The following is a 25,781-nucleotide window of genomic DNA, read 5'->3' as shown; positions in this document are numbered from 1 at the left end:
GTTATGGGCAGCATTCAGGAATCCCAACAATGACTTATAGTTGGTTACGTGTCAAGAGAAGCCACTTCCAGAGAGCTGAAACCTATGGGATAAAGAACAAAGTGGATACTGGAAGATCAAGTTCTCAGAACTCCAGTGACAAGTGTGTGTGGGAGGGAGACACAAAATTATGGGACTTTGAGCGGTTTGATTTTTACAGATGTTGGGAAACATACATTTTTGTATCTATTATTGTTACTCTGGCCTTATTCTCAGCCTGTTCTCATCTGGAAAATGGATTTTTAAAAAAATGTCCATTTGGAAAGAGCAGGGAGAGAAGTTTATGACATAGCACATACAAAAGTCACACGTAAGTGGGCTTTTTGTCCCTATGTTATAGTTTAAATGTGAGGTATCCCCCCAAAATTCATGTGGGAAATAATGCAAGAAGCTTAGATGTGAAAGGATTGGGTTATAAGAACCTAAAACGAATTAGTGCATTAACCCTCTGATAGAGATTTACTGGGTGTTAACTGCAGACAGGTAGGGTGTGCTGAAAAAAGGTAGGTCATTGGGGGCATACCCAGGGAAGTCTCTCAGCTTCCTGGTGCCATGTTCTGAATTGCTTCCCTTTGCCACACTCTTCTGCCATAATGTTCTGCCTCACCTGGAGCCTAGAGTGATGGAATCAGCCATGTATGGACTGAGACCATTGAAACGGTGAGCCCCCAAATAACCTTTTTTTTTTTTTTTTGTCTCTAAAGTTGTTCTTTTCAGGTCTTTTGGTCACAGCAATGAAAAAGTTTACAAAAATAAACAATAAGCACTGGGAACTAAGGGCATGTTTCAGAGAAACACAACAGTTATGAGGAAATCATTGAGCAAAGATGGAAAAAAATTTTCATCTTCAAAATAAGAATTTGCCATTCATGTGTCAGACCAATAAATGATATGGCACTTGGAGTGATCAAATTTATCCCTTCCAGGTGCACCTGAGCATTGGATACATATGATGGAAATATTCTTTGGTGTTAACATTGCTTTCTTAGTACTGTACAGCTAGTCACCTTGATGACATTTGCATCTAATTTGGAAAATATTTTTTTAAAACCAATAACAACTTCAAGATAGAATAAAAAATTCTACACACCTAACAGCTCCTTCCTATCACGTGAATGTGTAAATTGAATTCCTTCCCAAGATAAAGTTTAAAAAAAACAAAAAACAAACAAACAAACAAAAAAAAAAAAAAACAAGACAAAACAAAACAAAAAAACCCCACCAAAGATTGGTTTCCCAAAAATGTTTTCATTGGCTTTAGGGAACTAAAATACACCAGTGTATGGGTGACTAATACTTCCTGTATAATAAAGATAGATCAACACATAATTAAGTTCTGGCTCAAATATAATTGTTGTCCTGGAAACAGTTTTGGGGATGAATGTGGTTATGTTAACGAAACTCCTCACGATTTCCACCAATGATCCAATTTATTAATTAGGCCAGATCATATAGTTACCTTGTGCTGCCCATTTAAAAAAGGTTTAGGAAAAAAAAATCAAAGAAACACACATACAAAATTTCCTGAGAGAACACTGGGGAGAGAGAGAGAAAAAAAAAAAAAAGGAATAAATCGCTGATCAGTTATTAGCCCTTGTCCTTACTTCCAGCTGAAGTAGATTGAAAGTGCTTCTTGGATTTCTTGTGGGTTTCAAAGATCCTTCTTGCCTCACTGGGCAGAAAACACTAGTATATAACAGCATTTTGAATAATCCTTAGCATTGTGTCTTCCAATCCAACATCCTTAAGCAGTCAGCCTTTTTTAGTTCCAGCTCGCAATAATATTCAGTAGTTTTGTAGGAAGTTCTACTTAATGTGTAGCCCAAAGGGGAGTCTGCCTGACCTGAAGGGTTTTGTTGAGACCCAGTGTGAACTCTGGGCGCCAGAGCGCATCTCAGCTCTTTAGATCACACCCACTCGGGTGTGTGAGTGTGTGCGCGGGTGCCTACGCGCGTGTGTACGTGTGGGGAGGTGTGCGCCACAGGGGTGGGGTGAGGGGTGGCGAGGAGGGCTCTAGGTGAAGCTCGAGGAGAGGGAGGTCGCCCGCTCCGGCCTCTCCCCCAGGGGCCCAGGCGGCTGGCTCGAGCTCCAGCACCTACTGGTGCGCGCAGCCGCGGCGCCACAGGCCCCTAGACTCTCCGACCACCGCCCCCCGGCCCCGCGTCCCGCCGCCGGGACCCGCGATGGCGCGGGACTGACGGCCGCCTCCTCTGGGACTCCTCTGCCCCGCCCAGGGTTCGCGGGGGCCGCGGCACCGCCCCAACCTGCATGTGGGGCGGGCGCCCCCGCGCCCCGAGCGAGCGGCCCTCCGCGCCCCCGAGGCGGTGCCTGGCCGCGCCAGAGGACGAGAAGGAGGAGCGGCGGGCCGGGCCGGGCTCCCCACGCACCGCGGCCCGGGAGCACGGGCTCCCTGGAGGGAGCTTGGGGCGTCCCAGCCCCGGAGGAGGGACCCGGAAGCAGAAGCGGAGCCGCGAGTGGAGCCGAGCCGCTGCCCCCGCTGCCCGCCGGCGCCGGGTGGGGGTCCCGGCGGCTGGATGGGCAGCGGCGGCGCGGGCCGCGGGCGGCGATGGGCGAGGAGCAGAGCACGGTGAGCGGCGGCGGCGGGCCCCAGGAGGCGCGGGACCCGGACGGGGGCTCCGCGGGCCACCCTGAGTCCCCGAGGCCGCGGGGGGACAGCGCCGGGGCTCCCGGGCCGCGCGGCGACTCCTCGGAGTCGAGCGGCGGCGGCTGCGGAAGCGACCCAAGCTGTGCGGACACAAGCGCCCCGGAGCCCACGAGGAGCCGGGGAGCGCCCGAGTGGAGGAAGAGCCAAGCACTCGGGCAGCCCGCGGGACTGGCACTCACCGGGCCCCTCAATCCCCAGACTTTGCAACTGCAGCTGAAGCAGGAGGAAGAGGAGGAGGAAGCTGGGGACAGAAAAGAGAGAGGGGATGAACAGCAGGAGGCGTCCCCCAGGGAGGAGACGGAGCCCAGGACCCACGCCGTGGCTCCCGATGGAGTGGTCTTGGACGTGCTGGGTCAGCGGCGCCTGCCCCCAGCCAAGAGACAAGTCTTTTGCTCTGTGTACTGCGTGGAGAGCGACCTGCCGGAGGTCCCCACCGCAGAGAAGCTCTCGCCACCGGCATCGCCACTTGGGGCTCCGCAGGTGCCCAACACCTCCAACCCCCAGTCCTCCTTCCCCAGCCCCAGGCTGTCACTCCCAGCTGACCCCCTTTCCCCCGACGGCGGCAGCATCGAGCTGGAGTTCTACCTGGCGCCCGAGCCATTCTCTGTGCCGGGCCTGTTAGGAGCTCCACCCTACTCTGGCCTGGGCGGGGTAGGTGATCCCTATGCGCCCCTCACGGTGCTGATGTGCCGGGTGTGCCTGGAAGACAAACCCATCAAGCCCCTGCCCTGCTGCAAGAAGGCCGTGTGCGATGAGTGCCTCAAAGTCTACCTGAGCTCCCAGGTAATGTCACCTTTTTTGTACTCTCTCTGCTTCCCTTTCATCATTTCAAATCTCTGGCAAGGAGGTCCCCTTTCAAGCTACCTACTAAGGGAAGAGCTGACAGCACACATTAATGAAGACTGTAAGATCACACGAGGCAGGTAGCCACCAAAGGAAGCAGATTTAAAAAGGCCACCGAAGGAAGCTTTATTGAGATATCACTCCATCAGACTACAGAGTGGTCAGGAGAAGGGTCTGAGGAGAAACCACAGTGGGAGCTCTACTGGAATGGAATTTTATGGGGCTCACTGCAGGAAGAGAAGGGATTGGGACAGGAAAGGGGATTTTTAGGGTCCCTTGTCCTGCTGGAGTTGGTCATGGGAGCTGGCTGAACTCCAGGATTGGTCAGGGGGTCCTGCTGGTTGACAGGCATTAATCAGGAGATCCTGCTGATTGACAGGCATTTTGGCTGGCGCCTGATTGATGTTTCCTTTCCCTCGTGGGCTGCAGTCTCTGCCACTGACCTAACATCCCGGGCCTTTGGGCCTTTTTGGTGATACAGGTCAGCTAATTTCGTCTAGCTACTTCCTGCTGCTTAGGGGGCTGGGGCAAGGGGATGGCTCCCGTGTAGGTTCGGTGGGTAGGCGACTGCAGGGGTGTAGGAGCATCTGGTTGTAGGTCACTCTAGCAATTTCACTCAAGCGCTTTTGAGCTAACCTGAGGAGGCAGGGAGCAATCATTAATAGAAGTCCTATTACTACTATAGGAGTGAGAATGGGAGTCAGCCACGCAATGAGGGTTGAGTTTAGCCAGCCTGGCCAAGGGTCATTTGATTGTTGCTGTTTAAGCCTTTCACCCAAATGACGGAGGGTGTCAACATTCTCTTCGATCGATCCAGTTTCATTGATATAATAGCAGCATTCTTCTTTCAGGAACAGGCAGGTTCCTCCTTTGTCTGCTGTCAGAAGATCTAGAGCTGAGACTTGGGCAAGAGATGTTATTTGCCTTTGTAGGGAAGCGACTGATGCCTCTACTGCTTCCTGAAGTTGTTATTCAAGCTTTTGAGTAGCGGTTACTGCATAACCAAGTCCTCCTGCCCCGAGTCCAGAGGCAGCAAGGGAGGAGGCCAGGGAAAGTCTAACTACTAGTGGTAGAAAGACTGGAAAAGGAGGTAGTAACAAGTCCTGGAAAGGGAGATAGTAACAAGCCATGTTAATTCAGTCTCACTGTACAGAGTTAATTGGGGGACCAATGTGGAAGGAACACAAAAAGCAAACAGCATGTTGAGGCTTAGATTTTTTGTTAGGGTACCATTGCACCAGAAAAAGAACCCAGGTGGAGCAAGGTTAAGGAAGAAATTCGAACAATCTGGTCACAGGGTGCTTAACTGAGGAAGTGTAGCAGCAAGAGAAATTCCCTGATGAATTACAAAAAAGAGGTACTTCCTCAAAGGCTGGAGAGGGGGGTCCTTGGGGTCTAGTTGAGGTATTGAGCAGAAAATCAATGGGAATCGCGGTTAATGGAGTATGATCCAAACCTGCGCAGAGGAAACAGTCTGAAATGTTATTAACTTTGGACAAATTGAGAAGCTGAAGGCCCTGATGATTAGGGCCATCCATGAGAAAGGGTCAGCTTTAGGATGGGCAACTGTATCCAGCTGGTGTTGGAGTTCCTTCTCTTGCTCCTGGATGGTTATGTGAATTTGAGGGAACACTTGTATATAAGTTCTCCATATTCTGATAGAGGCTGAGGGGTGTTTGGCAAAACCCCAAGAATAAAATTTACCATCAACACCAGAAGCCCATTTTGGGTCCCATGGGTCCCAAATAGTTAATTTGGTATACGCTTGATTCTCATAACAAACTTATGTAGGAAATGTTTCTTTCATGAAGTATAAGGGCACCCGCCATAGGTGTCAGGCCAGTGCTTACAGGATTCTTCAGTTTGGTGTATTATGAAGCATAGCATTGCTGAACTTAAGTGGGACGAGGTGGCCTGGTTGAATCCAGTAATATTAAGGGTGACGGCCCAATTACAGCCAGTGAAAGGGCAATCGCCTTGACCCATAAACTGAGAGCTGGTGGTGCCATCCTGCTGCCATGTCGCTTGGATGTAGAAACACCATCTATGGGTTGGGATAGAAGCTTGAGAGAGATTAATGATTAGTAATACAAGGAGAGGGTTGGCAAGAAATCTTGAGTTTGGTGGGCCCCAACATGGTGGAAGTCCAGGACTGGACATTTGGAACAGGTGCTTTTTTTAAGGCAGGAGACATGGTACCGGGGGAGTGGCCCAAGAGCTGCCGTTGGGATAGCAAGTATGACTGTATGGGGTCCTGTCCAGCAAGGTTTCAACAACTGAGGATGCAGCTCTCGAGTTAAGACTATGTCACCCAGTTGAAGAGGGTCCGATTCAATTCCTGGTTGTGCTGGGACAGAAGTAACAGATGGTGCAGGAAGACACCCGTCTGCGTGTTCCCTTAGGAGTTTATGTAGAAGTGTGAGATAGGGCAGGTAGGACACAAGGGGAGGAGGAGTGACAGGAAAGTTTTGGTTGATTAAGAAAGGGCACCCATAGAGCAGCTAAAAGGGGCTAAGGCCTGAGGGGGCTCTAGGGGTTGCCTGAATTCGGGTGAGGGCCAATGGCAGAAGATTGGGCCAGGGCAGTCTGAGTTCAATAGCAAGTTTAGTGAGATGATCCTTGAGAATGCCGTTAGCCCTCTCAATTTTACCAGAGGATTGGGGTCAGTGAGGGATGTGGAGCCTCCAAGTGATGTTGAAGCCTTTGGAAACTAGTTGAACAACCTGAGAATTGAAGGCTGGACCATTGTCTGACTGAATGGTGGCGGGAAGTCCAAACCTGGGAATGATCTGCTCAATGAGGATGGAGGCGACGGTGTCAGCAGTTTCCCTGGAGGTCGGGAAGGCTTCTGTCCAACCTGAAAAAGTATCAACCAAAGTAAGTAGGTAGCGCAGCTTTTTGTGCCTAGGCATGTGAGTGAAGTCAATCTACCAGTCTTTGCCTGGTTGGTGGCCTCTCATCTGATGTGTAGGGAGTTTAGGTTTGATGCCCCCTAGTGGGGATACTGTAGAGCAGACAGAACAAGCCCAGTGGACCTGCTGGAGGGTGGTTCTCATTCCTGGGAAGTAGAAGAGGGGTTGTAAAAACTGGAAAAGGGGCTTGGGGCCAATAAGAAGAGAGTTATGTATGTCCATCAATAGGCTGTAAGCTTGCTGTTTAGGGAGGGCAATTTTATCCCCCAGGAAAATCCAGCCATCCTTCCTGAAATGGCCACCTTGGGTTATTAGGTCCTGTCGTTCCTGTGGAGAATACTTAGGCTTAATTGTGGTGGATAAAAATAAGATAGAAGCTGCTGAGAATTTTGTTGTTAGTTCCCATGGCTATAGAGTCTGCTTTGTTGTTGCCTATAGCTATAGGGTCAGAGGGATTTTTATGTCCTCTGCAGTGTATGATGGCCACTCGTGATGACAGTTGTAGTACCTGTAAGAGCTTGGAGATGAGAGAGGCATTGACCACTGGTGATCCTTTTGTGGTCAAGAATCCTCGTTCCTTCCAAATAGCTGAATATGAATGAGCAATTAGGAAGGCATATTTGGAATCTGTATATATGTTAACCTGTTTGCCTTTGGATAAAGTAAGAGCCCTGATAAGTGAGAAAAGTTCAGCCTTCTGGGAGGTGGTTCCTTCAGGAAGGAAGCCGGCTTTCAGAATTGAGGCAGCAGTGAGTACTGCATATGCAGATCTACGGTGTCCGTCACAGCCCATCACTGAACTGCCATCCACAGAAATGGTTAAGTCAGGTGAGGGAAGTGGGTCATCAAAGAGGTCCTCATGGGGTGATCAAAGGGCCTCTAGCACCTGTGGACAGGAGTGGTTAGCACTTGAGGGGGCCTGGGATAGAGGGAGGAGTGTGGCTGGATCGAGAGGAGACAAAGAACAGAGGGTAATGGTGGAGTTCTCTATAAAGAGGAAGTGGAATTCTTGAATTCTTGAAGGGCTCAGAAGAGGAAGACACTTATGGTTTAAAAGGTCCTGCAGTTGATGAGTGGAAAATACAGTTATTGGTTGGAGCAAAATAAGTTTTAGGGCTTCCTTAGTTATTTCTGCTGCTGCTGCCAGTGCTCAGAGGAATGGTAGCCATCCCCGAACCGTAGAGTCAAGCTGCTTGGAGAGGTATGCCACCGGCTTATAGGAGGGTCCAATTGGTTGAGCGAGGAGGCCAGTGGTGATACCCTGTCTTTTATCCGTAAAGAAGTGAAAAGGATGGTTAGGGTTAGGAAGAGAAAGAGTGGGAAAAGAAGTAAGAGCATCCCTGAGCTTGTAAAAGGAATTGGCTACTAGTTTAGGGGAGGTAAGGGGCCCGTGAGGAGTCTCCTTAGCTGCCTGGTACAAAGGTTTAGCGAGAAGTGCAAAGTTAGGAACCCAATGCCTGAAAAAACCTGCCAGACCCAGGAAGGAAAGGAGGTAGTCCCCTGTTTCAGGTGGCTGCAAGTCACGGAGAGCTTGAATCCTGTCCGTTGTCAGGCTTTTAGAGATTGGAGTGAGAAGTACACCTAAATAGGTAACTGAAGAGGTAGTAAGCTGGGCTTTGGCTGGAGAGACTCGATAGCCTGGGACCCCAGGAAATTGAGGAACTGAACAGTGTGTTTGGGAAGCCTTAAGTGATTAACTGTATAGGAGGAGGTCATCCACATACTGTAAGAGCGTGCTATCCCCCAAGTCACAAGCAGTTAGGTCCCATGCCAAGGCCTGCCCAAAGAGATGGGGACTGGCCCTGAAGCCTTGGGGTAGGACTGTCCATGTCAGCTGTTGAGACCTAAAGGATGTAGGGTCTTCCCACCAATGGGAACAATGGGAGAGAGTTTTAGGATTTTCTCTAGCAAGGAAAACTTGGGCAGTAGAACAGATAGAACAGAAGGTGGGACCGGAGTGGATGTCCCAAAAAGCCTGAATATAAGGAATTTGTACCCATTTCCCTGTCAGGCTACAGAAGTTATCTAAATCAGTGAGGACTTGAAAGTCAAATGTTCCCCCTCGGGGCCATCTTGACCCATTGTCCAATTCATACTGGGGCCAGGCCACAGTAGAATAAAAGACCAGATGTTTAAGGCGCAGGACTTGAGCAAGTCCTAGTTTGGTAAAATTTGTATATAAACAGCCCAAAGGGGTTGTGGGGTCCAAAGAGGATTTCGTGTTTCCCATGACCTTCCGGCACCCTTGGGGGTGAGTGGGAACAGAAAAAGGCATCCCAAATTCGGCTCGCGCTCACCTGAGGAACGGATAAGGGCCAGGCGGAGGTTGAGGTGTCCCTGGGCCTCCACGGGCCCAAAGGGATCAGGAAGCTCTCAGGAGGACTGGGATGTCTCCACAGTTCGAGGAGCCCTGAACAGAACGGGCAGGGCCTATGGCACGCACGTGACTTATGGATAGACCCTGCGGACGACGGAAAGGGTCTGGAAGGTCAGGGGAAGCGAAGTTACCCTACTCCTGTTGGCCCAGAAAGAGCAGCTTAGAAATTTCCCGGTTCGTTTCAAGGGGGAAGGGATGGACTTAATCCCCTGAGGGAGAAGCCCCCAAATCCCTTCCCGGGTGTCAGCACCAGATGTAAGATCAGGCGAGGCAGGTAGCAACCAAAGGAGGCAGATTTGAAAAGGCCACCGAAGGAGGAGGCTTTATTGAGATATCACTCCCAGGCCGAACTCAATCAGACCACAGAGTGGACAGGAGAAGGGTCTGAGGAGAAACCTCATGGGAGCTCACCGGCCTGAGATTTTATGGGGCTCACGGCAGGAAGGGAAGGGATTGGGGCAGGAAAGGGGATTTTTAGGGTCCCTTGTCCTGCTGAAGTTGGTCAGGGGAGCTGGCTGAACTCCAGGATTGGCCAGGGGGTCCTGCTGATTGACAGGCATTAGCCAGGAGATCCTGCTGATTGACAGGCAATCAGACTTGCTAGACTTGATTGATGTTCCTTTCCTGCATGGCCACTGACCTAACAAAGACCTCTATGAAATTTTTATTTCATAGTTTTTGCTTAAGTGTGTTTGGTTCTCAACGGTTTACTTGACTGGAATTTAACTCTGCTCTGAGCTTCAGGTTTTGGTTGGCATCTGTAGGAGCAAGGTACACAATGAGTTGCCTTCTACTTATTTCTTTTACTACATTGCAAGCAAGAGCTTGCTCAGAGGAGGGCATTGAGACTGCCTCATTGGCCTGGTATCCCAGATACTAACAGGCAGTGGGCACAAGATAAACATGTATGGACCTAGTGAAGAAAAGGGTTGGAATTAGTATTTCAGTTCCATGATAACTGATTTCCAAATTGTGTTCCCTTCATATTTTCCAGAAAAGTGAAAGTAAATATATACATATATTTACTTCTTATATATTTACTTCTTGGCTCTTGTCCACTTTCTGTTTTCTTTTTCTACAGTACAGTTGAAGTACTTTTCTTCACTTAAGTTTTAAGCCAACACAGTACTTCATTTCTTTAAGAGAGAAACAAAACAGAAAGAGCAAAACAAAGTAAGAGATTTAACTAGCAAGTACTGGTGGAACTTTCCTCCTCACCTCTTCTTTGAGAGTATGTTTCTTTTCTTGGAAAGCTTGAGAAACAGAGCAGTTTTCCTTTACTGGTGGTGAATGTGTTCTTCCAGCCATTTTCAATCTGTGATGTTGCAGCCAGTGTTTTGCACAATCCGTAATGCCCTTTGATCCCGTGTCTGATTGTCCCAGGCCTATTCATCTTTCAAAACCCTGTCTGTTCAGGTGCCAGCTCTTCTGTGAAGCCTTACCTCATCCTCTAAGCCACTGCTTATAGACTTTTCAAAATACTTCTTCCTATCATACATGCACTGAAGTTGTTTTTCACATGTCTGTCTTGCTAGACTGTCTGGACAATGTCTTGTAGTTTGAAACTAATAGTTTCACGTGGAGTCCCTTTCACATAGTAGTGTTTAACACTGATTAAAGTGAACTGAACAGGGTTTCATACAGTGTGGTTTTTCTATGTTTTGTGGTTAGACCATGCCTGGGTTTAGGCTGAAAGTGTGTATTCTGCCCAGCTGAAAATGCAGAGGGAAACTTAGACAAAATGGAATGTTACACGAACAGTAACTTGGCCAAACTTCTGAGATTATCCAAAGGCCTATGAGAGACGATGATGTCTCTTTCAGGCTTTATCCACAAACAGATACTTCAAACAGGAGGAATGTCTGCTGCTTGTTGTGGTTGTTTCTATGACATCACCATCAAACAGATATTGCTGCTATCCACGTGCAAAGCCCTGTGGTGGATTTCACACATTCCCCAAATATGGGCCTTGCTCCAGAGAAGTCACTGTGAGAGCAGATGTGTACACAATAATAATACAAAGTAGCATATAATGAGATGTCAACAAAATAACAAGGCCAGGTAGCACTTAAATGTTAAATGCAGGATTCAAGTATCAGTGAGTTTAAAAGTTGAAAGGAGGTGGGCGTTATGGCTTGGGTACTCTGCCAGTCAATTTGATTTACTTGAGGTGGACGTTTTCCTCAAAAAAAAAAAAAAAAAAAAAATTGCTTTTTTTTTTCTTTTTAATCACCCTAAGTTAGCTTTTGGAAGTTAGTTTTTGATTTGTAATGCAGAAGACATGGGCAGGTGAAGGGGGACGTAGCAAGGTGAATCCAGTGGTCATTGCAACATGTACCCACAAAAATTCCTTTGAAAGGACATAGTATCTGAAACTTGTCTACAGTGTTTATTACATGTGTATTCCTGACCTCCTCCCAACACATTTGACAGAAATTTCTATAAAGAAAAATATACATTATCTAAAATAATAAGCAGCAAGTCCTGAACACCAGGACTACTTCCACCTCAGGTCTTTTATACTTGCTGCTTCCTGTCCCTAATATGTCCCTCTCTGGTCCCTTTGCTTTCTCTCTCCATTCCTCCCTCCTTTCAGCTCTATTCAAATATCACACCCTGTGGTCTTCACTGACCCTGCACTCACCCCTTATCTCTCTTCCTGGTTCTTATTTTCTCCATAGTAGGAATTATGCCCTGTCTTGTACTGAATTAGTCAAGTTCCTTGAGGACAGGAGTTTTCACATGCTTTTTTCACTTTTTCATCTTTAGTATCCACGGGGTTGTCTGGCATACAATAGATGTGCAACTAATAGTTATTGAATTTATGAAGAACCTGAGGTTGCCCCAGAAACCAAGGCTGGAAAGTGGTATTCTACCTCTGAACTAAATTCTACCTTGCACTTCTTGATATTTAAGATGATAAGACAAAAACTGAAATCAAAGGTTTACTAAATTTGTTTTTTAAATTAGGATTAAAAGAGTTTAGATGAACTTTTGACATAAAAATTAGCCTTTTTTCAGTTGGATAAAAAGAGGCTTGTGATTTTAAAATTTCTAATTTGACTCAATGCTGAGGTCTCTTGGCATCAAAGGATCTCTATTTCCCTGCCACTTAAACCTTCTATGCCTTAATTTCCTCATCAATGAACTATAATGGCAGGCAATGATCCATAGTAACCTAGGGGCACCAGAGCAAAACAACAACCTCCAACTGCATGGTTGTTTTGCTGCCCTGTTGAACTGAATCAAAGAGGCATGGTGAGCTCTTTCTTTCTCATTAATTTTTTTTTTTTTTTTTAAGTTTAACAGAAGCAAATATGTCAATTCTTAACTTTCAAAGTTTTTATGACTGGGATGGGGGTGGGGGATGATAAACTTAAATACCTATTTGACTTTTTTCAGATTCTTTTGAGTTTGTGCCATGTACTTAATACATTATTTAACATCATTTAAGAAAATAAAGCAGAGTCTCTAGTAAGCATTTTATGCAAACATTTAAAATGCATATTAAATGTGAGTTGGAATATTGCCTGGTTAAATGAATTTTCTTCTAAAAGGAGATGCTGAGTTCTTTGAAAGAAGATATGAACTTGGAAAATAGGAATGCAAAATTTTCAATGATAAAGTCTATTTCCAGTAGTTCCAGGGACGGACTATATTGAAAAGGTTGATGGGTAGGTGTCATCAATATTTCAGTACAAAACTAACAGTTGACTTAAATATCTCTGTGCTCTTTTATTTTTTCAAAGCACAAATATTCTCCAGTTATCACTGTGAGTGGAGCTAGGGGAACTTTCCTAGTGGAATGACTTTACACTGCAGTAGTTTCTGATTGCCCCAGTGAAGGGTTGAACTGGTGAATTAGAACTCTGCTGCCACATTAGGTGTTGATTTAGAGGCTACAGTGCATCAAGACAGAGATAGTGGAAGTAACCTTGGTGTACATTGCCTTGGAAACATACATCCTTCATACTACAGCCTGGAAGTGCATTTCCACAAAAATGGCTGACGCACACAGCCCCAGGAATATCTGCAGTCTCCTGCAGGTTCCCAAGCTCTCCTACGGCTGACCTTCTCAGCTGGTGTGGCCTTCCCCACATTCTCTTAGGAAGAATGCAGCCTTCTTTGTTCCATAGAATACTATTGCTCTTTTTAGAAATCCTCTGCAAATGTATTTCCTTTATGAATTTGGTTTAGATAAAAATGTATTTTTAATATGAAATTTTATAATCCATACTTTAGATAAAGGAAAGAACTGAGCATGCTAAAGGGCATGGTAAAGGTAGCAGCTGTTGTGGTTTCACCACTCTGCTTAAAAGTGCCAGGGAATTGGCAGATGGATGTAACTTGGAATGCATACACCTGTCCAATGAGTATTAATAGAGATGAGCAGAACATTTCTTTTGCAGATTGTGAGCTAAACAGCTGCTGGATGGTAATGTCGTAAAATGACTGCTATTATAGTCACTTCAGAATCAGTGATCTGGGGCCAAAGCTAATATATTCTGTTATTAAGGTCTCTAAGTCATCCAGATCTTCATGCGTAACATGGGTTTTTTTTTCACTTCTGTAAAACGTAAAGCAACCTGAATATTTTTAGAAATCATGGCATTCAATACGCATGTGAGTTTACAGATGCTATCATGCCAGGTGTGATTTTGCTAGTCCTAAAAGTGTGAAGAATAAGACTGAAATTTATTTTAAAGTCACTCTACAAATTTTGGAAGTGAGAATTAAGGTGTACATAAATATATAGTTTTGTGTATTAAATTGATATGTACATGCCTGTGTATGTGTGTGTGTGTGTGTGTGTTGTGTGTGTGTATGTATCATTCAGGGAGAGAGGTACAGTAACATTTGCTTTTACAACTGCCTTACTCAGGCCCCCTTTTCCCTCTCCTCTCTGTTCTTCATTTCTCTTAATAATTTCCTTTGCTTTTTTAAAATCTGGTTTTAATTGGCATTCAATTTCTGCAGAGAAATCCTCTGTGGGCCAGCAGAACTTGATCTTCCTGCTACATGGGTATTTCTCTTCCCTACCAGTTGTCTCTTCATGGTATAGAGACACCCTGGGTTGCGCTCTGTTTTCTAAAAGATTGCAAATTATATCGAAAATACTACTGACCTAAGGAATCAAATCAATATCTTTAGAGTATGATTTTTTAAAATTTCTCCCAGAGTAGAGCTGCTTTTATACTTGAAAACTCTTCTAATATTCCTGGTATGGGAGACATAAAAGGAGATCATTAGGACTTGAATTCTCAGCTCTGTATAAAGAGTTTTTGATGGGCAGTGTAGACAGATAGCTGAGGCTAATTAATTATAATTAACTTATTTACTTATTAGTGTACCACTTAGGCATTTAACAAATACTTATTGGGTACAAGTATGTGAACCACCACAAAATACTTTATAACTATATTAAATGTCCTCAAAGAACCATCTTACAGCCTTATTGTCAGTATTTTCCCAGCTTTATCTAAAAAAGCTTTTCTTAAAGTGAACAGACACCTGTTGGATCTCTTTTCTGCTTCCTCTCTCGGAGTTTTTATTAAACCACTCCTGGGACATCAGCTAACCTTTTATTAAGCACATTGCTTTTCCTCTTAATATGTTTTATCCAAAATAATTAATCTGCCCATTCCTCATGTTTTAGTATACATATGGGATGAAGGAAAATGAGTTAAGGATAACTTGGGTTTTGAGCCCAAGCAATTAGCAAAATGGGGTCACCATTTCATAGAGTAATATTGTAAGAGGACGAGAATGAGAGGAAGTACAGAGTTTGAAATGCCATTTTAGACATTCACAGGGGGATATTGTAGGTCATTAGTGTTTGGCATTCAGAAGACAGATCTGAATATAGTATAAAAATTTGACATTGATTGCATGTAGATGGAACTTAAAGTCATGAGACTGGATGAGATCACCTTGGGAGTGATAGTAGATAGAGAAGGAGAAATGAGGATTGAACCTGAGCATATCAGTGTGTACAGATGTGGAATCTGGAATGTATGAAAGAACCAACAAGGTTGTTTAGGAAAAGCGAGAGGGCCAGTTAGGCAAGAATAGAATGAGATACAGTACTTACCCATAAGTCAAACAAAGGTGGTGTTTCAAAAGGGGAGGAGGAATCTTCTGTGTCCAGTGCTTCTGAGTTCTAACAGGATGAACACTGACATTGGCCAACAGATTTCCCAACAAGGAAGTCACTGGTAACCATGAGCAGGGCTGCTTGTATCAGCAGTGTTGGAGTTGGCCTTCGGATTAGAGTGGGTTCAAGAGAGCAGGGACAACTCCATTCTGTACTGTAGGTAGTACAGTGCTTTATGAGGAAACTCAAGGCCAGAGACATTCAGTAACCTGCTCAAAGTCACAAAGCTGGGCGACATCGAAAGTGGGATTTAAATTCAGATCCATTGGCTCTTTTTTACGTTTTGGAAATTTATTATAGGAAAGATTAGTATTAATAAACTTCCTTTCCTTTCAAGTTAATGTCTGTATTGTACAAAATCACAAGTCTTCTAATCAGAGCAAGAGAAGAAATTTAATTATGTTTGTCAGAAACTTAATTTCTACCAAACTTAGCCTCATCTAAGAAAATCAACAGAAGTCCAGTTTAGAAAAGCATGTTTGGCTTACGGCTCAGGTTTAATGGCAATATATGCTCTTGTTTCCTCCTGTACTTTTTGGTTATTATTTCTGTTTTCATTTGAGCTTTCTCTTATTTAAATATGTCTTAAAGTTTGTGTCCAGATGGCCTTATATGCTTTCTTACTTTAAACACTCTTAGTGGGTCATCTCATATTCTCCCATGGTTTTAGATAACACCTGTGAGCCATTGATTCCCAAATCTTCATTTCTAGCTCCATCACCCTCTTTACCTAAGTACCATACAACCATCTCCAATTATGGTTGGATGTCCCACCCATGGACAACTTGAACTTACTTAACCTCTCAAATCTAGTTCCCTCTTCTTCCACACTCCTGAAACCTTGTTCCTCCTTTGGGATTCCCTGTTGCCACCAGTTTGTACTCAGATCTGAAATCTGGGGTCATCATTGAACTTTTCCTCTGTCTCACCACCTACCTTTCAATTCTGCATCCTAAAAATATTTCTGTATTCTTCTCTACCTTTCTGTCTTTCTGCTGTCATTCCCCTTGCTCAGGCCACCACCACTTCCTGCTTTCTAACAACAACTTCCCCTTTGGTCCAAGTGCTCCAACCTTGACTGTCTCCATTCTGTTCTCCACACTGAAGCCGGAGGTTTCTTTATATAATGCGAGACCATTGTTGGCACTCTTCTCCTTGCCTTTCACTGTGGGGCTCTGGCTTTGAGGGTAGAATGTAAACTGAACAGCAGTGTTTACATGTCCCTGCGTGATCTGACTCCTTGCACCTCTCCATGCTTTGTTTTTCATCAAGTACCCCTCCAGCTTGTAGCCGTTATTCAACTTCTTTTTGTTCTTTGAACACTTCATGACATTCAGAATTATGAGACTTTCCCTGTGGTGGCCTGAACTTCTATCTTAGGGGAATCTTTTTTTTTTTCCTTGTGATTCCAGCTCTCCTTGCCTCTCTATACGTCTTCATTCTTCTAGACTGAACATAAACATTTTTCTGAGAATTCTCCTTGACCCCCTGTATCTGGATTACACAGGCTTCCTCTGTTCTTGGGTAGCCCTCTTGAGGTTACCAAACAACACAGGAATCTTGCTGTGAGATTCTTTTTTATTTCACTGTATGTGAGTGGCCTCTTTTCAGTTCTGTGCTGCGTTGTATTAAGAAGCTTGTGTGTGTGTGAAGAACTTAGTGATTTGTTGTTGATGTTGATTAATTTTCTGGCTCTTTGTGTGTTGTAGGTATGGAATGAGTATCCTGGCATGGACTTCTGTTTTCCATATGTAATTGATACACAGGCTGGTGTTGTCAATATGTAAACTGTTGGAGTAGATAGTGCTGTAGTTTGGATCTTGAATGTTCTCCAAAGGCCCATGTGTTAAAGGCTTGGACACCAGCCTGTGGCACTGTTGAGGGGTCGTGGAACTTTGGGGAGGTGGGACTTAGTGTAAGGAAACTAGGTCCTTGGGGGCATGTCCTTCAAGGAAGAATTGGGAACCTGTCCCTTCTCTCTTGCTTCCTCTTCTGCTGTGAGCTCCAACCATGATGTATTATGCTGCTGCAGGCTCAAAGCAACAGGGCCCAAGTGACCACACAGTGAAACCTCTGAAACTGTGAACCCAAATAAAACTTTCTTCATTTTAAGTTGATTATCTCAGGTATTTTGTAATACAAAGCCAACACAGATGGCCAAAATGATCTTTTAAAATGAAAAATTCAATACTTAATTATCTTGCTTAAAACCCTGTAAGACTTTCCCACTACCTTATCCACAGTTCCTACTTCCTAGCGCTGCGGAAAAGACTTGACCTCTGATCCTCTCACTGCCTTCTGGCACTTCAGCTCTCTTTTCTCCAACCATAGTGTGGTAATTGCTCCTCAGCCTTCAGAAGTCTTGGATTTAGGTCTCAGGCCTGAACCCGTCCTGCTCTTAATGCTTTTAGAGTCCTTCTTACTCTGTCAGCATTGTATTTTTCGCTTCGTGTAATTATATGTTTGTGTGGTGATTGATGTTTGATTAATTTTCTGTGGCACCCCCTCCCCACTCCGTCCGATATTTTCTGAGCTGCTTTCATAGCTAGCATGTAGCACTTAGCCCAGAGCAGGGTTGGTGTTCAGTAAATATTTGTTGAAGACTGAGGGAATGATTAAAAATAAATGACAGTATGCTTAGGTTGGTAGAAAAAGTAAGGTAAATTATTGAGTATGAACTTGTGACATCTTGTTGCACAGTATATTTCAATTTCGAATGCAATGAAATGTCATGGCTGGAGTCTTTATCCTGTAGCATCTCATCTATCACTGAGGTATGTCTTTAATTATAATCCCTGTTCTGGTACAGTGCCTCCTGTTTAACAAATTCGCTAGGACCCAGGGGCTTAAGGCTACTATTTTATTTTGACCATGACATTGTGCATAAGGAATTTGGGAAGGGCTCAGCTGGTCAGTTCACGCTTGGGGCTTCTCATGGGGTTGTAGTCAGATGTCCGCTCACTCGCTTGGCTGGCAGCTGATGCTGGCCGTTGTCAGGGACTTCAGCTGTGGCTCTCTACCAGAATGCTGCATGTGGTCTTGCCAGCATGGCAGTCTCTGGCTTCTTCCTTGGACACTGGCTTTCCCCAGAGATAGTGACCAAGGGAGCCAGGTGGAAGCTGCATGATCTTTTCTGTCTTAACTTGGAAGTCCCTCAGCATCACTTGAGCAGAGCAATCTGCCCAGATTCAAGTGGAAGGACTCTGAACCCCAACTTCTTATGGGCCTATGTCAAAGGTTCTGGAGCTCTGTTTTAGAACTACCATACAAAACAATAAGGAATGTTGTGAACTTATGTAGTAAAACTTTGAAGCCTGAATTTTGGTCTGATTAAAAAATATGTCAATCATTTAGTTGAATGTATTTCCAATTTGTATCATTATACTGTTTAATATACTTTAGTGTTGCATTCTTTTTTGTACTCTACCTTTGAATTATTGTAAGGATTCCCTTGGTTTTAAGCAAAGCTTATGTAAAAGTTATTATCTTTTAGAATTAAATGTCTTAGATTATATCATTGTAAATGAAATATATCAGGGTGCGGGTCATCTTCTAATTATTCTTATTAGCTCCATTTAAAATTATTCTGAACAATACAACTTTCTTTTCATCCTATCAAAATTTTAGCTTAATGGTAGTTAAAATATTATTTTGAAAAGTTTAGGAATATTTTCTGCATAAAAAGAGTTGATGTAATAGATTTTTTTTTTTTTTTTTAAGCACAGGCACATTCTATAGAAAAATGGTATACCATTTAATGACACATTAGAATTATCCATTCTGGTTATCTGTGTTAAACTGAACCACTGTCAAATTTTTATTGCTTATGATATTTTAGTTTGTGTGGATGATTTTACCTGTGATTCATGTCTTCTTGAGTAGGTAACTCTTTAAATTTCCACAAGTGTGTAGTTTGTACTCAAAAGTTTCTTCCTGATTAAGGATCTGTGAATCCTAAAATAGAGAGGATATATTGCTTTTATGACGTGGGCTTTTTTTTTTTTTTTTCCCTTTTCCTTTTTTCACCTGGCTCAGGTAACTGAATTCTGCTCTAATTCATTTACACGAATGACTAATCCCTTTTAAAATCTTCCTAAGCCATTTGCCTCAATAATATTCCCTACTATAAGATTCAGAAGCTAATTATAGGCTCCATAGCAAATTACTTCCCTTTTAGTGGTGCTCATTTTTGGCGTATTTCCTCACGTGATCGTCGCCCATGCTCATTGTTGGTGAGGCTCATCAGCCCTGAGTTGTATGTGGCAAGTTCAGTCACCACATCTTTTCCCACTGGTTGCCTAACAATTTAAAACAGCAGGGAAAATGGAACAATTGACTATAAGCTGTTTTTCCTAATGTTTTGAGTTTAGTTAATTAATAGTTTATGTCTAAGTAAAACTGTTGGCGAAAATCAGAAGAGACTTTGATGTGCTTAGATTGCCATCCCTACTTTTCTGTATGAATGTGTGACCTAGGTGGAAAATGCAAAGTTTCGTCTCCTGCCAGAGATGCCCTGGTGTTAGGCACAAGCCCAAGAGTTCTCCTTTAATCCTACTTTTAACTAGTTTTACCCAAAATGTTGATTTTTTTCGCCCTGTGCTATCATTTTTTTCCTAAGATTGTTTCTGAAAGAAACACTGAAAATGAAAGGCTCCTAAAATTAAACAAAGAAATATTCTGTGTATGTGTTGGTACTCTAGGTTAAAATTATATGTGTGTACATACGATTGTGCACATGCACATACACAAGCGCATATATATATATATATATATATATATATATATATATACTATCTGTCTGCCTATCCAGTTTTCAAAGTTATTTGTGTCACAAGAGGAATATTTACTGATGTTGAGTTTTAAAAATCTAAATATATTCATTTCCAATTGAGTTTGTGTTTCAGGTGTAATTTGAATTAACCAAAATAGATAGTCATGGGGTTTACCATTTTCCACATTGTTGTTGTTCTGAGTTTTAATATGTCACTTTGTGAGTCTTTGAGACTTCACCCTGAAGTCGAAGGAAGAGTTCAGAAGGAATGCTTGCGAGGAAAACACTGAAAAGATAGCATTTTCCCCCTAAGGTTTGCTTGTATTTGTTTTCAAGACTTTTGAACAAAAGTGTTCAGTCATGCTTTTCTCTTTAAAAATCACTAGCATATCTAAGACTTCAAAAGCTTGGAAACAGTCTTTTCCTGTTAAAAATCATCCAAATGAAGAATTTCAGAGAGATTTTTAAATCACTTGTATGTAATTTCAAAAGTTAAAAACTATTTTTAGTTGTAAGAGCAGTTGATAATCATCAGGGAAGTTGTAGATCTAGCTGAATTTCAGCAGCAGTCTTTGCATAACTAATAGGTGAGACACAAACTTCAGTAGAAGGATTGAGTAAGCATAGGCAACACGTGCTGTGTTGCTGTGGCTGTGTGAGGGGTCTTTTCACTTACAACAGTTGTTAAAACAAATTGTCAAAATAAATATAGAAGCCCAGGATCATGTAATGCTGAACAAAAATTTTCAAAAATAAAAAGCCAGTTCTGAGATGTTGCTTTTACAATGAGTAGTGATAGCAAAATGTTATTATATGACCAGTTAACAAGATGGAATTAAAATTAAGATGCAGAAGAAAATCACTGCAACTTTTGGATTGTTCTTATATCCTTTTGGTATGTTATAATCTAGATAGATGAAACAGAGCCCAGTTGGTTTGTTCAGGGTGGTAATAAGGCCAAGGTCAAGCAAGCAGTCTGCTCACAGTCTGGGTAACAAATAGCATGTTGATCTGTGGCTGTAGACTATTACTACCCCCCCCCCCCGGTCATTTCATGAAATGTCTGCATTTGATCATAAGACTGTAGGTGAAACATTATGGAGGAATTGCTATTAATCTTCTCACCTCTTCTGGAAAAACAAATTGAAGCACATATTGAATCACTGGTGGTTTGTGAATCACAAACTTGTTACATAGAGAAATCTTTTCTTCCACTAACTGAGACTTACTATCTTTCACCATAGGCAAGGTTTAGAGAATTAGTTCTTTAATATGCAATTAGTATTAGGGAATTAGAGGGAGGGAGAACTAAAGCATTGTTATTTTATTAAAAATATTTACTGAGCACAAAATATTTGCTAAGCACCCGTTCTAGTCACCATCAGAAGAGACAGTGTATCTTTACAGAGCAGTAAACTTTCCATCTTCTTGGAAAGTTTTGGTATTGACTATTGATTTAAGTGGTTCTAAGAAGAAAAAGCTGTTTTTGTAGGAGCAGAAAAAGTTGAAACTTGGCTGCTGTGAAAAGTGCTGATTGCTGCCCAGGGGAGGGTAGGAGAAGGGAAGGGAGTTAGGGAAGAGAGCTGTCTAAGTAAGTGAGCTGGAGTGAACAAGCACACATAACACACTCAAAACCCACAGGGTGTGCAGGTGATCATGATTGAAGACGGGTACAGATGGTGAGTGTGGCATATACAAATGAAGAGGCGAGTGCTGCCTGGGGAAAGCAAGAGTCAGCAGAACAAAACTCAGTACAGAGCTGAACTCTCCAGGCAGGTAGCTGAGTGTGCAGAGCCCAGAGTGGGCACAGGCATGGCAGGTTTCAAGAACTGAAGGGACAGTGCAGCTGCAGTGGTGCAGTGGGTGGAGAGGAGCAGGAGATGGCTAGTGGGGGTGGGTGTGGGTCCCATTGTATAGCTCCTCTGTGGAATCAATAATTCATTCCAGCTGTGAGGGAAGTCACTGCACATTGTCAGTGTGGCAGAGCTGTAAAATGATCATTAATGCTTTAAAAAGATTCTGGCTTCAGTGTGGAGAATGAATTGTGTGTAGGGGTGGGAAGGTGTGTTAGAAGGCAGTTGCAATAGACCAGAGCAGAGGCGACAGTGACTTACACTAGAGTTCAAGCAGTGGAGACAGTTCTTTCTCACATCCTATTGTTTTCTGGATATTTTGCCTTTAAAAGGTGTTGTCAGGGCACAGCTTCGCTGCAGCAGCAGCACAGCAGTCCTGGCAGCCCTGGTGTGTTGGAAGACCCCAAGTGGGACAGCCACATGCATTGGCTGCAGCCTGCCTTTCAAGCAGTATAGACATAGCATCTTTTCATTTGATTTCTTCTCGCATTTCACCTGTCTGGAATGGATTTGTTTTATTTTGTTTTGTTTTTTAACTGGTTTCGGAGATGCCCATGTGAGGAGTCACTTCTCAAAAAATATGGAAACATCTATTGAAAAGATGTCCATGGATGTTCTTTTACTGATTCCATCAAAAGTAATTTGTCAATAAAGTTGGCCATTTTCTGTGTCACTTTTTTGAAATTTACTTTTTATTTTATTTTATTTTTTTTACTGTTTCCTTCATTGGATACAGTTTGCCTTCATCATCATGTAGAAAGAACCAGTAGGAACTGTCACCTCCCCTTCCCTCAGATAACAAAGGTCTTACTGGCCAGCAACCTTTAGTTCTCAGAGGATGTTATTAGAATTTTTGGGTAATTCTGTTTAGTGCTTGTTCTTACTTTGTTGAATTGTTTTAGTAACTGTCATTTGCTTCCCCGGTTAATTTCTGTTTGATTACGCATATTCCTCTTTTCCTTCTAAATCTTGTTTTTGTAACAGTGTTCCCTTCTGGTCTGAGTTCCACTTCCTCTGCCTTTAGTCACAAAGGCCCTGGGGTCATGGCTTAACTATACAATGGCTGTTTTATTTTGATTGTGGCTATCTTTTTCATTGTTTTTAGTAAGAGTATAGCAATAAAATAACTACTTAAACAAAGATTTGCTTTGTTGATTTTATGCTGAGCAACTGAGTTGCCCTTCCCTCCCCATGATTTAGTTCATAACTCTTGAAGTTGTTTCCTCTCATTACATCCGACACTGATCATAAAATCTGTAATATTTCAGATAGAGGTAATGTCAATGTGATTTTTTTTTTAACTTATGAGGAAACCTCAAATGTTTATCTAATTTGTCCCATGGTATGTGTTAACTAGATTTTTGAAGAATATAAATATGTATGTTTGTTTCATGTTTCAGTTTCTCAGCTTTCCTCCATATAATCCCACTGGAAAATAAGTTAAGGGGAAGTAGTGTTTTGCAAATTGAAAATGCTTTAAAATTAGATGGTGCCATCTGTCACAGATTCTAGGTAGTATCTGGAAGTACTTTGGTTTCTTAAATGTATATAATACAATTTGGGGAAAAGTAATTTAAAATTTGACTTTAAATTGTTGTTTAGAACATTCATTGAATTTGTAATACCTCCTTTCAGTGCTTTGCAAGGAATTTACTTTTTCCCTTATATTCATCTTTATGTCAAGAATCTTCTCATTTAAAAGGGAAGTCAATGTTTGCAAAAAATTTCTTCATAATTGTGAATGGATTTAACTTTTGGATTCCAGCAGCTTAACATTTTACCATAAAAGAAACATTTTTCCTTTATAGAAAAAAAATTTCAGAAGGGTAATACAAGATTTTTTAAGTGTTTATTTTAACTTTTGATACATAAAGTACTTTGGTATTTTCTATAACAAAAATGTCATAATTGGTATCTCATGTTATGGGAAAATTCAGTAGTCTAAAAACCCACACAAGCCACCAAAAAAAGAAAAGTATTTTTGCATTTTTTGTGTTTAAATAACACATTTTATGTAGTAATTTATTATTCATCATTAGTAGGATATTAATATATGATGCTATGCACAATCCAACATGGAAACAAATTAAACAAATGTTTTACCTTCAGAAGGCTTTTTAAATTTCTAGATGCTATGCAGACACTTGTTTTCCCAATCACCTTTGGTACATCACTGATATACTGATATCATCACTGATATATATCACTTAATATATATCAAGAAAGCCAAATGTTGATGACTTTCTGGGATGTGAAAGTAAATTACTGAGTTCTTGATGAGAAGATTGAAATGGAATTGCATTAATCATATACTACCTTTGAGCAAAACTGAAAAACTGTGCTGAGAAGTCATTCATCTTTCCTTGGCTGTCAAGTTTGCTGTTGGTTTATGGAAAGATGAGAGAAGGAAAGAAGCAGATATAACTGGTATAGTAAAGGACCACTTTTTTTATAGAAACTTTATTTTAAAAGAAAAGCAGATGTACTATAAGTAGTAGCCCCCCTTTATGTGTGGGAGGTACATTCCAGTGAATGCCTGGAACTATAGATAGTACTAAATTCTCTCTGTACTATGTTTTTTCCTATACATATGTACCTGTGGTGAAGTTTAATTTATAAATTAGGCATAATAAGGTTAACTGTAATAACTCATTTTAATAAGATTGAAAAATTATAATCACATACTGTAATTAAAATTATGTGTATATAGTCTCTCTCAGTGTACTGCTGTACTATGCTCACTCTTATTGTAATGATTCAAGGTTATGCTGTTTCTGAATGATAAATAACTGCAAGAAATAAAAAAGCTACAAGAAAAATGATAGTATAGTCCTGTTTGCCTTCTTAATACTAATTTTAAAAATCCTAAATAAAATACTAGCAAATAAAACCCAGCAAATGCATTATAAAGGAAAAAAGAGAACTCCAACATCACAATCAAGGAGAATTTTCAATAAAGTATGCTTTATTTAACATCAACAAAAGATTTCATATTATTTATCACATCGTAGATTGAGGGAGAAAAATTATATCATCTTAGTAGATGAAGAAAGGCATTCATTAACAGTGAAAATAAGAAGATCCGTGGGCTGGGATTGTGGCTCAGTGGTAGAGCGCTTGCCTAGCAAATGTGGGCACTGGGTTTGATCCTCAGCACCACATAAAAAACAATAAATAAAACAAAGGTATTATGTCCATCTACAACTAAAAAAATTTTTTAAAAAAAGATCCTTTGACTTTTTGAGATGTACTGAAAGATTACATTAAATATTAAACTTAATATTAATTAGGAACTTTTCCACTAAATTTAGAAAAAAATGATTTTTGCTGTCATGGTTTCCGTTTTGCTTTGTTATGGCAGTTCTAGTCAATGCAGTATAAGAAAGAAAGACACACTTGCGGTTTGGAGGGGAATAAAGGGTCATTATTTCCAGAGGATAATACCAAAACCAATTAGAAAAAGAAATTGTGTTCAGACATGTTCCTAGAAGTGAATCTAAAGACATAGGAGATGTTTACAAAGAAAATCATGATAAAGTTAAATGAAAGAAGACCTGAAATAGTGGAGAGATAGGTTCCATTGAATGGGAAGATGAAATATTATAAAGAGGTGAGTTTTTCTGAATAAATTATAATATAATGCACATATGCAGATTTATTTTTGTGTGCACTAAAGAATAAAAGTCCAAGATTAACAAAATTCTCTGTAAGAAAGTAGGGAAATTTTTCTCTACAAATATAAAGACATGCTTTAAAGTTAAGTGTATCAGTCCATTTTGGGCTGCTGTAACAAAAAGTCCCTAGTTGTGTGCAGAAATTTATTACACATAGTTCTGGAGGCTGGGAAGTCCTAGATCAAGATGTCAAGAGATTCTGAGTCTGGTGCAAGTCCATTCTTCATGGATGGTGTCTTCTGTGTCCCCATGTGGCAGAAGGGACAAATAATCTTCTTCAAGTCCCTTTTATAAGGATACTAATTCTTCATTTGGCTCTTTCCTAGTCACATACCAAATGTCCTACCTTTTAATACTATTACCTTGGGAATTAGGGTTCAGCATGAATTTTGGGAGAAAACAAATATTCAGACCACAGCTGTGCTAATCAAAATAGTGTAAAATTTTTATAGGTATAGGCTGATTACCCCTTATCAAAAGGTGCTTGAACCAG

The 25,781-nt window shown here is 42.0% G+C and overlaps 1 protein-coding gene across 2 annotated transcripts in view; it reads left to right on the top strand.

Moving 5' to 3' along the window:
* The first annotated feature begins 2,309 nt into the window (after nucleotides 1-2,309).
* The window catches only part of Rnf217 (ring finger protein 217), a 135,856-nt gene continuing 112,384 nt past the window's right edge, over nucleotides 2,310-25,781 (top strand). For both annotated transcript variants that reach the window (XM_027947355.2, XM_071613066.1), the window contains exon 1: nucleotides 2,310-3,487. In XM_027947355.2, coding sequence (XP_027803156.2) covers nucleotides 2,606-3,487 — 882 coding nt within the window. In that variant the 5' untranslated portion in view covers nucleotides 2,310-2,605. The remainder of the gene's footprint in view (nucleotides 3,488-25,781) is intronic.

This window comes from Marmota flaviventris, chromosome 6 (genome assembly GCF_047511675.1).
Source record: "Marmota flaviventris isolate mMarFla1 chromosome 6, mMarFla1.hap1, whole genome shotgun sequence".
NCBI classification, from domain to species: Eukaryota; Metazoa; Chordata; class Mammalia; order Rodentia; family Sciuridae; genus Marmota; species Marmota flaviventris.
The sequence above is the reverse complement of the archived record's forward strand: the minus strand, read 5'-3'. Positions and strand labels throughout refer to the sequence as shown.